Below are 15,115 nucleotides of genomic sequence, written 5' to 3' on the forward strand. Positions count from 1 at the left end.
CCACATGCTGTCCATCAAGGTACCTGGTACTGCCCCACTATCTGAATGGCCAATGCACCGCGATATCCTTTGTTCTAGCAGGACTAGTTCAGCAAGATTGAAGTTTGGGAAGTAAGATCGATACCTTCAATAATTTTAACGCCCGGTATAAGATGTGGTACCTCTCCAAGAATCCTGTAAAAAGTCACGTGGTAATTGTAGAAAAAGCCACCTGAGATATTCGTCCTCTAGATGTCTACCATACAGTCCCAAACCGTCCATTTCAGCTGATTAAAACAATAAAATACCTTAACACTCGATCAAGAGCTAAACTGGAACCCACATCTGTTGCCATCCCAAAAATATCCCACAATAGTCAAAATTTACTAGCTGGGCACAGATGGGGATTAAAACCCTATACTATCATACTTACCTCCAATGTCCTAACCTCCTCCCCCAACCCCCCGTCCACGTCTATGCATATGTTGTGTGGATCTCCGCTCCTTCCAAGTTTTACTTTTCTCACCAAATTCTTGAACGTCAAGCACTTTCGTCTCTTTTTCTGTACCCAATGATCCTCCCCTACCTGTATCTGGTTCTAGCTGATAAACATCTCAATCACCTGGAACATAGTCACCATCCTACGTCTTTCGCAAAACCGTGTCCCGACACAGCACTGTAGGGATGTAAAAGATGGATTAATATAGTGTTAATTTTTTTAATAAAGAATACTGCTGCTTTTAAGAATTTTTATATAATTCGTTGGTAAGCGGCTTTCCGTTATGTTTTCATCCCGCTTTGAATGCGAGCTGCAATATTTAAGTTCTCTCGAGCACAAAATACCTTTTATAAAGCTCCTGCATACCTTATCTAAGTAACCCTAGTGTGTTCATATACGGGTTTTATGAGTTTATGGAGAAGGGCAAATGTATCAGTTTCAGTTAGGTAATCCTGGTCTGTAAACGACTGAGTCAGAGCTATAGATGAAAACGAGAAAATTTCAAAGTTACTATTGCTTTTCTGATTATCATAAAAATTCAAATAGATATGTTTATGTTATGATTTTATTTAGCTCCACAGCTGTCAAAAAATCCAGTGTTCAAAATAGGCGTTAAAATGACGTCTCTAATTTCTACGCAAGCGTTGCATAGATGCACAAAGTTCTGTTGTACTCATTGGAAAAGCTCTGTGTTAAAACAGTGTCACAGACAGCAAGAATTTTTACCGAGATACTCTTAAGTCTCGAGAGGTAGCAGTAAAATACCACAAATTGTTACACAGTGCTGCACACGACACTGACTGAAAACGAAGCACGAAGTGAAATCAACAAGAGAAAAAGCTTACACTTTCTGTGAATGTAAGAGATTACCATAGCGCATCAAGAAACATTAATAATTTCCAAATTTTATGGTAATACTTGATGTCCCAGGGGGAATGATCAGTATTCAGGGATACCAACTTTGTTGATATTGTCAACCAAGAGATACGTGATCTGTTGCAAATTTTTATTTATCTTGACATTGAAAAACCCATGAAGTCAAAATCACATATGAAATATTCGTCATTTGGACGGATTACTAGTTTCGACTAATAATCTAGAAAGATATAAAATAGATTTTTTTTCATGTTAGCAACATACAACTAACAGAACTGCACGTAATATTTTAGCTGTGTCCGAGAGTATACATACGAATTAATTACAGAAAACGCGCCATAAAACATCCTTCATTAGTGGTGGTGCCATTACGGCTTCACACATCGTGAAATATTTATCAAAATAAGAACATCCATACATTACATAGTTAAAAACAATTTTTAATCGTTCGTGGCCAGTGTAATTGGACGATGGTCATAAAACTAAAAATATACATTAATATAGAGGAAAGGCGGTGAAAATAAAAGAACAATGTTCGCATAAGGAACCATCCACTAAAATGATAAAATGTAAGAATTATCGTCTTACGAAACGTACTGTATTATGCCGCTAAAAATTAGAAACTGACACAATCAGTATTTACATTGTCTCGTAATAGTGATCATCATATACATGTTGCTGTAAGTGGTGCATGTGAATAGTATGCCAGTAGATGCCCATCAGAACGTTCAAGAAACGCAACGTTAAGCCATATACACAGTACACACATTGTGTGGCCGGTAATGTAGCGATTTGGCGTCTGACGGCCACAAGGTTTCGACGTGCTAGATGGCGTTCGCAGCTGGCTCTGTGTAACTTATATAAATTCTACATGTTTTAATAACGTTTTAAGAAACAAGTAAATGTATTTAAAATTAAGTGGAGGACATCAATACAGTTCATCTTACAGTTAAACGAACAGGAGTTTAACGATGATAACTAGTATGTTAGGAATCTGCTGCCGTTGAATAAACCAAGCGATATAATTTTGTATAATGCTTAATAATATTTATACTTAACAATGGATTGCCGGCCTTAGCCACTGTTTAAATTTTTTTATTTTTAATACTTTTATACATATATTTAAAGTGTTGGTTCTTTCCAGTTTATAAAACAGATGTCTAAATATGATGTCAGCTAGTAAGAGTTTTGTCTGTTGGAGTTATATTTCCCGATACTTTTGTACAACAAGTCACAGTGAAAAGTAGCGTTTTGGAGATATCTTTAATGCGATACATCAGTTAAACTGCATATTTTTGTAATGACAAGCAAATAGCGATACCCATAAATACAGCACTTCAACTTAATGAACACGTAAATCAACGTGGCACCTCCTTGTTTTGTTTCCATCCGTCACTCGGGCTACACTGCACGTCGGGCTGTCATCGCAGACTTCATTTTACGAAAGAGTAGAAACAATATTGAGTAAATATTGCGACAAATATTCTCATGTTCTCTCCTACCGCCAGAAACATGTTTCCATCACGTCACTGGATTGTGATTGGGCGATAGAAGCAAACCAAGTTGGTGCCGATCGATTTACGTGTTGGTGAAGTTGCAATGTCATATTTGGAGGTTTTCGTATTTAAACATATGCATTACGAAAATACGCAGTTGAAATGATGCGCAGCTTTAATTATCTCTCGCTAAAAATTACCATTTTTAGAACGATTTGTCGGGCAAAGGCGTCGGGAAATATGGCGTCGCCGGATAAAATTGTTCCAAGTTTACTATGGGAAAAGGAATTTTTAATAATGAAACTAGCAAACGGTTGAAAAATATTAGGAGAAATATTTCAGGCGGAGGTGAAAGAAACAGTGAAACCCATTGAATTGCACCTTCAAACTGGGCTGTGAACGCTCAAGGCCACAGATACATACTCGTACAAGTCTGTGTTCACAGTAGTAAGTTCCTGTTTCAACAATACGATGATATTGATGACGAACTCCGTTAATGATTACATGGCTATAAGACTGTCGTGTATACCTGGAATGGCAGGTTTCAACAGTGTAGATATTCTAAAGGGACACAAATCCCTTCAAAATTTGGTGAAATAGTAACTTTCAATACCAGTAGTTTCTGTGATCAAATATAGACTCCGGGTGACAGTTTTTACACTACATAAAAGAATTGACGGCATATTGTCTCCGAAAAAAAAACTTGAAGCTATAAGAAAGTTTCCTTTTGAAAAACTTCCAAAATGTTTCTATGCAAAATATTTGTTGCTGAATTGGTTAGATTTAATAAGTTTGTGGACACTTTTTCATAATGTAACTAAATGAGTTGTATCACGTTAATAAATATAATTTAATTGATAGGTATATGTTACTTAGCAACATAAGGTGTCAAAACAATAAAATATAACAAAAATAAAGAACATAATATTGAGAAAAAAAACGTCAGAACATAACATCAAGTCGGCATAAAATAACGCTGAATTGAGAAAAAAGTAACACCGAAAATGCACGAAAAACAAAACGATTTTTTTCTGTCGTACTTATGGGACTTTAACTTGGCCGTCGAATATGAAGCTCATGTTGGTTTCTTCCGGAAATCTGATTAGCCTCTAATAGAGCCACCGTAATCACATGTGAAACGTATTCCACAGTTCAACAGCAAACTGACATCAGCGAAAGACAGGGAGATCTGTGTGCCAGACTTACAACCATTCTCAAAACAAAAGTGTTGGCAACATGCTTCGCTTCACATGGAAAAACCATAGAGTAAATATCTCTGGAGTGAGCATTAAGTTCTGCGCATGTTGTCAAAATTAAACCAGGACTGTCACGTGTTTTCGGGACTTCGCTGTGCATGTGTGCTTTCTGCAGCGTTTGAAGTTTATGATATCAGGAGTTTTTGTTGTGTTTCACCGTTTGTTGATAGTGTAATAGCGATAGTGAATTACTGTTGTTGCTACGGATGCAAAGAAAAATATGTGAAAGGAGTGATAGTAACTTTTCATTGGTACATACCATGTAGCTCTAATTATAGTTATCATAGTAAGAGACACTGTACATGTTTAAAAATTTCGAGACGCATTATAATTAAGGCTTGATTCTGTAGACCTATTTTTCTACGATTTCATGACTATATAATCGATATTACAGCTCGTACAAAAGCTTACAAAAAATCGCTTCCTCGCGTAAATTTGCTAGTGGAATAGGAAAGGGAATGGTTAGTTGTTTCAGCAAATACTATTCTCCATGCATTTATCAGTCACTTGTCGATTATATATTTAGATTACTCAGTCTACTATTTATTTAATGAACTGGGACCAAGTACGTAAAATGCGTTAAATAAATACTTAAGAGTGTCAACAGTAAGAAAAATTGTGCTTTAGGTACCAAAAACGAGAAAATAAATACGCAGAAATAGCAGGAAAAAGGACGAACTAGCAGGGATGTAATCGCAAATGTGTGGCAAGTTCGGTGTTTTTCGGACACTTGTAAAAGTACTAGCGTACTGTCAAGTCGTTTTGCAAGACTATCACTGCAAAAATGTACGTCAGGCTCTGTAATACTATAAAGTGCCGTATCATACCGAAAACTACCAAAAATCGATTACATCTGAACTGTGACACCTATCGCAAAGAAGCAGAATGTAATATCACTTGCCCTTAAAAGTTACGTAGCTGATTTATTCCCGGTATCAAATGGATACTGTTAAAATGTCTGCGCAACATATATAAATAATCCACGACACGTACGAAAAGAATTCGTCTGTACTAGGGAGTAGTGACATTCTAAATATACAGGGCGCTATACGGACAAAAACACGACGTCCCGAGATCACGTGACCAGGCCGGCAATGTATGTTGACAACACAAAATCTGTTCTGTGCATGTGAATGCTCACTCCAGAGATATTTACTCTATGGGAAAAACAGAGGATTGAGCAATATGCCATGACGGGAAAAGACAGAGGATCTCATCTTTTGTATGTCGTGCATCGAATTTAACAAGAAATATCTAGGATGTAGGAGCAATAGTCTTACCTAATTTTCTAGTTTCGGAGGCGCTTATTTCTACGTTTTTCGCCTTCGCGAGAGGGAAGAGAAATTTTAGAGTTTACCTTACCATGGACATTGACGTCATTAGACGCTAAGGCACGGAAGGAGGACTTGTTGAAGAAACCAATGTAATTTAGAGAAGGCCCAGAAAACCTATATCTACATACATACTCCACAAGCCACCGTAAGGTGCATGGCGAAGGGTACCGCGTACCGCGGTAATCATTTCGTTTCCTATTCTATTCACAAAGAGAGCGACGGAGTAACGGTTGCCTAAAAGCCTCCTGTTTCTCGCATCTTAATATCTTCGTGGTCCTTACGCGAAATGTACGTTGGCGGCAGCAGAATCGTTCTGCAGTCGGCTTCAAATGGCGATTCTCTAAATTTCCACAACTGTGTCCCGCGAAATGAGCGTCGTCTTCCCTCCAGGGATACCATTTGAGTTCCCGATGCATCTCTGTGATACTTGTGTGCTGATAAAACCTACCGCTAACAAATCTAACAGCAAGTCTCTTAACTGGTTCGATGCCTTTCTTTAAACCGAACCGGTTAGGATCCCAAGCACTGGAACAGTACTCAAGAATTGGTCGCATTAGTGTTACATGCGCCGTCTCCTTTATGAATGAGCTACACTTTCCCAAAATTCTCCGAATAAAACTAAGTCAAGTAGAGGCCTTCCCTACTAACAACCTAATGTACTTACTCCATTTCACATCGCTTTGAAAAGTTATGCCTATATATTTAATTCATGTGACAGTGTGCTGTATTCGAACATCACAGGATTGATTTCCCTGATCATCCGCAATAACTCACATTTTCCTATATTTACAGCAAGCTGCCATTACTCACACCAACTATAAATCCTAAATCTGGGTAAAGGAGTCGAAGATTTTTGTCTCACTCAGTTCTCCTGAAAGTGGGGCAGCCTCTTATCCACCTTGCCATCTCGCTCTACTGCCGTCTTCACATCGCCGTAACGGTCGAAGAAGTGACTTCTGATACTGTCTACATCAGTGAACGAACTTCAGTCACGGTCTTCCGCTCAGCCCTATGAGCACCAGTTTGGTCTACAGACTCCAGTACAGACAAATTCTCTTAACTACCCGATCTGATAACAACCTGGAATAGGTTGACACATCTGTAGAGTATCCACTATGAGCAGTTACTTGGAAATTATCCAATGGAGTCTGTATGTCACACCCACAGACAGTACACAGACTAAACTGAAATAGGACTTCGTGTCAGAACGACCTAGTGATATTTTCAATATGTTCTCAATCTGTCTATAAAGTAAATGATGTCCCATAAAGAACACAACTTCTGAAATGTTCGCCATTTCTGTTCTAGTAGGTTGGCAGTACAGAACGTTGCTCGATTTTTATCTGTTGTCTTTGTTGTTATCGATAGAGTGCTTCGGTAAGGTACAGCGTGTTGTCATATCGAAAACTTATTACAAATGTGGTGAACGTTGTGCAGAAACTGTTCGCAAACTCCGTGGAATGTCTGGTCAATTTAGTGCACCGAGTAAGGCGATTGTGATGAGACTGATTGCTAAATTTGAGAAAATTAGTTCGTTTGTGGACGTTAAACCGCCAGGTTGTCGTCGTGTTACTCGTTCTGTGGAAAATATCGCCATCGTGAGTGATAATGTTGCATTAAGTCCGGTGAAATCTGTTCGTCGACGTTCTCAACATACAGAGATCCTCAGAATCACATGCAACGAATTACGTAAGGAGGTGTGTAGCTGAAGCCAAACGCCGAGAATTTGCCTATTGGATGTTTGCAGAACTACGAGCGGACAATAATTTCATCATGAAAGTAATGTTCACTGATGGGTCGCACTTTCTGCGGAATAGCTTCGTCAACAATAACTGGGCCGCACTTTTTCGAAGAAGGCGCCGTAAACGTACTAACGGTGAATACCACCACAATATTTAAGGAGCGTTTTTTTTGGTCTGAAATGGGTTGTGTGAATGATGAAGAGATTTTGTTTCAACAAGATGGCGCAATCTTTTACACAACTATTGCAACGATGGACTTGTTACGAGAAATGATTCTCTGGCCGGGGGACGTAAATTGGTCACCCAGATCTTTTGATTTGACACTATGTGATTTATTCCTGTGAGGGTGTTTGAAACTCGCGTGTACGTCAACAAACCACAAGCACCTGCTGAATTCAGAGCCAGTATTCAGTACGTAATTTAAGAACTAGCGAAGCAAGTACATCGAAAAGTTTTGGAAAATTTCCTCGAAAGTACGGAAGTGTACCTATGAGTCGTGGAGGACATTTGAGTTATATCGTACTTCATACACAATCACAGATGGCATACCTTGCAATAATATGTAAACTGCTTAATTTCATCAATAAATTTGTATGTTATTGTGCACTCAAAAGTTGCCTTCTTTATGAGACATCCTTTAATAATGAGACTCTGAGAAAGAACACTGTGGCAATTCCGAGAGGGGAAATCCAAGGAGAAGTGTTACCTTATTTGTCTCTTTGTAGGTAGGAGATATTTGAAGTTTGGTGTGCCAATACATTCAGAGACTGATAGCGCCTACTCTAGCGGCTCGCCATTTTGAGATTCGAGCTGTGAACGTAAACACTTGTCGGTGGCAAGAGGACTGACTCAGACCAAGTATCAGGTGGAGGGTCTGCAGATGTGCCAAGAGGCACGTGGTTAAACCGCTCGTGAGGCGTACTCCTCGGTTGTCATGAAAAAAAGCTGGATTACGAATACTAAGGAAGAGTATTCGGATATCTACGAGAAAAAGTGTGCTGACATAGACATTCCGCCTATTGAGTATATGTGACAAGTCGAACTTCCTTCGATTCTCCAACCAGGCCATCGAGCGACATGATTATTAAGCAAAGTCGATCGCGACCATTAGCAACAGACTCTTATATCCTCAACTATATTGATAATATGTATTTTCAATTATTTATAACAACAGCACTACATTTCTAAACTGCTTGCTGACTCCATAGACACCGTAAAATCCTTCTGAAACTGTGTTTTAGGATTCATTTAAAAAGACCATATTTTGAATATTGAAAGCAGATAAATTCAGCACCCCTATTTTGTAATGCTTCCTAGTTACAGACCGAGGATCTACCGTATAACGATTAAGGATCGTAATAGGATAACAGTTTTCGTGCATGGTGACTTATTCTTTTGGCTAATACCAAAGCTGTGTCAAATATTAAGGAGAGAATTTAGGATGCAATACCAGAATTCAGTTAAACGACCGCCTTGTAAAGTATTGCTCATTCAGCCTATGATCGACAGCTAAAGAACATGTTTTACACAAACAACTGTAACACAGATCACATCATGTAAATTATTATTTTAATAAAATATCGATCACAATATTAAATTCTCCATAATATCAGATATACTGCGGATTCGCAAAATCTGAGGCTAGTTTTGGAATCAATAGGAAAATTCCTTTACGATGAGATATTTTAACTAACTATTTCAACGTCGTTTTAAATATCGTAGGAATTATATTTATTTTATTTCACTAAGATGGCAGAACAATTTGCGCGATAAATAGGTGACGCATATTGTTGCTACTATATTAATACACATATTACTGTAATATACAAGGGACAAACTATTTTTTGTAAAAACTAATATCAATTGAAACAGCACTTGCCATCAGCCAACTTACTTCTACTATGAAGTACACATTAACACTTAGCTTTTGTGACCTCAACATCCCCTAAACTGGTGGGGAGAGGCATGCGTATATATAAATTTTTAAGTGATGACACCGACATTTCAGGACGAGTTGACGTTCGTACGGGTCGTGTGACAGACATTAGGTGTATTTTTTGTAATTGTCTACCAAAGCTAGGTTGGCACCACTGGAAAAACACGGCCGATAACTGTTAATTATAATTGAGAACGTGAACTGTGATCACATAATGAATATTATTTATAAAACCATGTTCTGACTTATTACTTGGTACGCTTTCGTGGCAGCACAGGTGAACTCCGGGACCAAACTCTTACGAAATGACTGCAGTCAGATTAATTAATTCGTCATGTTATCAAATCTCAAAGCTGAATTTGTAGCTTAATCTATGGAGACTCAGAATTTAGTTGTTTATAGGTCTCGAGTTTAGGAAATGCCAGAAGTTGTATTTTAGTGATGTGTAGATGGCAGGTACTGCTGCTGCGCCATGAGCAGTTCGGCGTGCGAATTATGATTTTTTCAGTTTTATTCCTACGCATGGCGGGCGGTAGAGGGCAGCCTGGCGGGTGGGTTAGTCGAGTAAACTACTGGAAGATCGTGTTGACATTATAACAAAACACTTCGGGCAGGTGGGAGTTTCCAGCACCGGTCAATGGTCGAGTGCGTGGAATAGCTAACATAGTGTGACCAGGACAGAAGTAATATTTTGTAACTCGTGTACTTGTGTGCTACCGAGATACTCGCACGTTGTAAATTTAACCAGCCCTAGCAGTTCATGATCGGGGCAGAGCGAGCTAGGAAAAGCTGACAGGACAAGTACAATGAAACAAACTTATTCGCTCTTTCCAGCAGGACTACATCAGAAGCGTATTAGTAAGGGTAATAAATACTCGAGCGTATGGGCTCAAAGCATTCACTCGTACCGCCGTTTTGTCTAGATTTACAAACCAGTGAGAATGACGAGCTTTTGAGTTCAGTGATCCACGACACACCCTTGGTGATGAACATTGGCTGGTAAGCTGCCACTGATTGACTCATCGAACTCCGGCACAAGGCGTGGCACACATACGGCGCGGTGGCTACAGGACTTGGAGAAAGATCCGTGGATGCTGGGAGCTCAGGTCCAGCTAGTCCCCGCCCTCTGACCGACTTCAGCTAACAGACTGCTGCAGGGCATCTAGCATCGCCTAATGCACCCAGGATCACAACATGGGGATAACTAGGGTGAACAGATGCAATTGTTTAAAAAGGGGGACAAACAGCTTCAAAAAGGAGGAAAAACGAAGAAAAAAGAGGACACATCAAACGGGTCAACTGCAGATGAGGATACCACCCGTCAGCTTTGGACAAGTCACGTGACTGCCGGGAATTACCGGTAAAACTAGTAGTTAATTGTTACTGATGGTCAGGTGGTGGTTAACTGAGCAATATAAAAAAATTAAGAACATTGATTGTGGTGACAGTGTGGCGTCAATTGTTTTGTTATGTCAACAACACGGAATTCTTTACAAAGCGAAAAACCATTCACCTCCCTTCATTCGACGCACCGCTACCAACGTCTACAACAGAAGCAGCAGCTGACGACATGTGAACTGCACTTTAACCTTCCAAATACAAATAAATTGAATGACTATGAAACAATGAAATAAAACCATGACAGTTAATCTGTCTAGTTATTTCTTACCTTTATTGGCCACTGAGACGTATGTTCCAGCTCCACATATCTTACACTCCGCTTCAAATTCATTTCTCCCTTTCTTGAAAGCCAGATATTTACAGGAAAGGACATCAGAAAATGTACACTTTCGTATAGGCGTAGCCAAATATTTTGCGTAACTCACTCGGTTAAATGGCTCAAATGGCTCTGAGCACTATCGGACTTAACATCTGTGGTCATCAGTCCCCTAGAACTTAGAACTACTTAAACCTAACTAACCTAAGGACATCACATACAGCCATGCCCGAGGCAGGATTCGAACCTGCGACCGTAGCAGTCGCGCGGTTCCGGACTGAGCGCCTAGAGCCGCTAGACCACCGCGGCCGGCCACTCGGTTAAAAATTACACTCACAAATCACACTTGCACTACAGGAAGCCAAGCCAATACAAAGCGAAGATACGAAACGAAAATTTTAAATAATCGATATTTGCATTCGCTTATAGGTCGATCAACGATAACATCGACGATCCTTAAGAAAAGAGTAATAGAACGGGATGAATTGTAAATTTAACTGTATTACGCTCACTTTCGCGAAAAAGCCGGACACTGTAAAAATCCGCCGGGACCCCGGACAAAGAGCTAAAAAGGAGAACATGTCCGGATTAATCCGGACGTCTGGTCACCCTAGGGATAATTAGTACTGTGGGGATGCTTAACTGGCACGACTTCGGAGGGGCTGGGCGGCCTGCGCTCGTCTTTACCGCTGGCGGCCCACTAATACGATATGCACGTCAGAGAGAGAGCAAGTGATGTTGCTATTAAGCAATCTTTGGTCTTGTTGTAGTATAGTCTTTGCCTCTGCTCAGTCCGATACATTCTTAGTTGAAGTGTGGTGGGTGATGAACGTATTCAGTAGTGCTATGTTGGCTTCTGATTGTATGTGTTAGAAGAAGAAAGAGTTATCGTAAAGGACAGCAAGGATGAATGTGATGTATATATATTGGAAGGCGAAAAGAATGTAAATTTTGAATAATGTCATAAGAAGAAGTTTGAGCTAAGACCGCAGCACTGCGCAGCTAGATTGTCGGAATGATTAATGTCATCTAGTTAACTTGCTGAGAGCTGAGAGAAACACATCCCAACTGCCCTGAGTCATGCGCTATCAACTCATTAAGCCGTTTGGTTTTTAAAGAAATTCTCTGTTAACATCGTACCGTTCTCAAATCATTGTTCACTTTGACAAGCATAGTACTGTTCAGACCAATGTTATGTGTGAAGATTACGCGAAATTTTACTCTGTCTTTTTGAATACATAATGTATTCTAAAATGCTTGTCTTCGTATATCATTTCACAGGAATCCCCATCCTACCGCTTAAATAAGGTTTAACATTACGCATCACCACATGTCCGCCCCGGTAGCTGAGTGGTCGGCGTGACAGACTGTCAATCCAAAGGGCCCGGGTTCGATTCCCGGCTGGGTCGGAGATTTTCTCCGCTCAGGGACTGGGTGTTGTATTGTCCTAATCATCATCATTTCATCCCCATCGACGGGCAGGTCGCCGAAGTGGCGTCAAATCGAAAGACCTGCACCAGGCGAACGGTCTACCCGACGGGAGGCCTTAGCCACACGACGTTTCATTTCACCACATTGCATTATGTGGTAAGCAACGGTTTGAATACTGTTCGGAAATTTTATTTAAAAGTAGAAATGTAGCTTAGTCACTGCCTGCTAGCTGTCTGCTGTGATATTTTCGAGAAGAAAAAAAAAAATGGTTCAAATGGCTGTGAGCACTATGGGACTTACTATCTGAGGTCATCAGTCCCCTAGAACTTAGAACTACTTAAACCTAACTAACCTAAGGACATCACACACATGCATGCCCGAGGCAGGATTCGAAACACATAGAAACACATAGTAGGGAACGTACAGCGTGGTCCAGGACAATAGGCGTCGCCGGGCGTGATTGGGACGTTAGCGCGCTCCGCAATCGGCTGCGTCTGCACGCACACAGCGCGGCACTGAGATGGGCGGATAGGCGCTTCAGTCCGGAACCGCGCTGCTGCTATGGTCGCACGTTCGAATCCTGCCTCGGGCATGGATGTGTGTGATGTCCTTAGGTTAGTTAGGTGTAAGTAGTTCTAAGTTCTAGGGGACTGATGACCTCAGATGTTAAGTCCCATAGTGCTTAGAGGCATTTGAACCATTATTTTTATGGACCGGAGGGCTGTATAAGGCGGTATGAAGAAACATCTGTCAATGCCCCAGCACGAATCTGCTCCCTCTCTCGCCATTTCTCTCGCCCATCCTGATACATAGCAACCCATAACAGACTGGGTCATTACACTGCAATTAATTACCTAGTAATTCGCATATTCCAGGGGTCATAATTGCAACCTCTATTTATGATGGGTAATGTGCCATTTTGACAATTTCAGAACACTTTTTCAGTGAAAAATATAGAAAAATACCGATAAGACTGTCTAATGTTGGGCTCGCATATAGGAAGAACGAGGTTCAAATTCGTATGCAAATTTGGACCATAATTTTGACAGTGTGCAGCTGTGACCTGAAAGTTCAACTTAGGTATCCAATAAATAGGTTTTGGAAAATTACAAGGAAAAGAGAAGTTTTATGGAAACTCGGTCTGGATCGCCAATATTATTGAGATAAAAGTTGAAGGAGAAAGAGCAAGAAGATGATCCTGAGGCCAACACGTATAACTAATGGGTTTCTATAAAACTGCAACGTTTACGTACTGGCTGTGTGTCACTTGCTCCATCCAATGCAGCTGCCTGATGCCTGCGCGCTAAGTACTTTGCAGCAGAGTGACAACCAGTGCCCTCCTATAGAACCAACTGATGTTGTATGGCCTGATACAAAAAGCTTCGCAAACAGTAAAAATTGTGAAATCATGTGGTTAAACGGTATCTTCAACAACTACATGCTCAACCATCGCGAAGGAGACTATTTCAAAGATTTCAAGCTATATATGGATGTAGAGTACTCCAATCAGACCCGTTACGGTAAACAAAATGTGTACCTCAAAAGCTATGAGCACTTCATCTTCCATAATGCGAAACAAATCTCATGTATTGCAACCTCTTTGCTTTCCATATTTTGGGAGGAGGTAGTATGGACCAAAACGAGAAAAAATAGTTTAGCTAACATGCGCTTTAAATGCATACCTTAAAAGCGGCGAGCTCGTCTTCCGTAGAAGAGATACGTTTCACAGTAGCGAAAGTGAACAAGTGGTAATAGATCTTATGCTGTGCCATTTAGAGCCTAAGTTTACCGAACATCTTTTCCTCGATTTGGTCCATACTACAATTTCTCAACATACGAAAAGCAAAGAGCTTTCTGTATAATAGATTTATTTCATGGTATCGAAGCTCTCATAGCTCTTGAGAGACGCAATTTAGAGGCCATGGTTAGCAGACTTCTTTTCTTCGAATGATCATATCCCTGAATATTGACCATCCCTTCTGGGACATCTCACAAATATAAAAAAGTTTCATAAATAAAATTAAAAAATGCTGATGGGGTTGCTGGCCGAGCGGACAGCTCAGCAGGATGCCAGGAGATGAAGAAGCCAGTGCGGCCTCAACCGCTGGCCCAGCCAACGCCTGCCCGCGCTGACCATCTGTGCCGCCGGTGTAATGCATCGTCCTAAATGTTTCTCAGTGGTCACAACAGAATGCGTAAGTCAGTGAGCATACAAATTTTACGTGTTGCTTTCTTTTCAACAACACTGATTAATAAATAAATATACTATACGAATGTCCACATCCTGTATCGTTTTCTCATTTGTTACAAAACATACACACAAGATCAGAAGATTTTTTTAAAAGTCGTAGTTATAGATTGTTTTCTATGTATACAACTTCACGAGTGTCTATGTATTGTTTTGATTTTCTCGTCGTTACTATTTTAGTATGTTTTACGACGACATAAGGTGTTCTTGTAAATACTAATGCCCATGCTGACGTATGTTTAGAATTGTGCGACAATGGGATGCATATTTGTTTTACACTCTTGTGTATGTAAATAATGAAAATCAATAAGAAAATCGCGAGCTGCTGAAGACGAGGGAGGTGGAGGGGGAGGAGGGCACGTCTGCCCAATGTGTTTTGAAATCATGTTTGAAAATACACGTTATTTTACGCGAAATGGAGATAAGTAATATTACGTAATTCAGAATGAAAATGAATAAACCTAAGGAGTCGAAGAATTATCACGAAATGAAGTTATAATTTGCGTTTTACAGTTCAGATATTCCACTCACACCGAAGAATAACGCAACTCCTGCAAATGTGTTTCAGCTTAACAGTATCATCTACACAATCCAAAGAAAT

The 15,115-nt window shown here is 40.1% G+C and overlaps 1 protein-coding gene across 1 annotated transcript in view; it reads right to left on the minus strand.

Moving 5' to 3' along the window:
• Positions 1-14,425, minus strand: part of LOC124775371 — a 33,672-nt gene extending 19,247 nt beyond the window's left edge. Inside the window, exon 1 of the mRNA XM_047250206.1 lies at positions 14,401-14,425. Coding sequence (XP_047106162.1) covers positions 14,401-14,425 — 25 coding nt within the window. The remainder of the gene's footprint in view (positions 1-14,400) is intronic.
• Between the last annotated feature and the right edge of the window lie 690 nt (positions 14,426-15,115).

Source organism: Schistocerca piceifrons, chromosome 2 (assembly GCF_021461385.2).
Source record: "Schistocerca piceifrons isolate TAMUIC-IGC-003096 chromosome 2, iqSchPice1.1, whole genome shotgun sequence".
Taxonomy (NCBI): Eukaryota; Metazoa; Arthropoda; class Insecta; order Orthoptera; family Acrididae; genus Schistocerca; species Schistocerca piceifrons.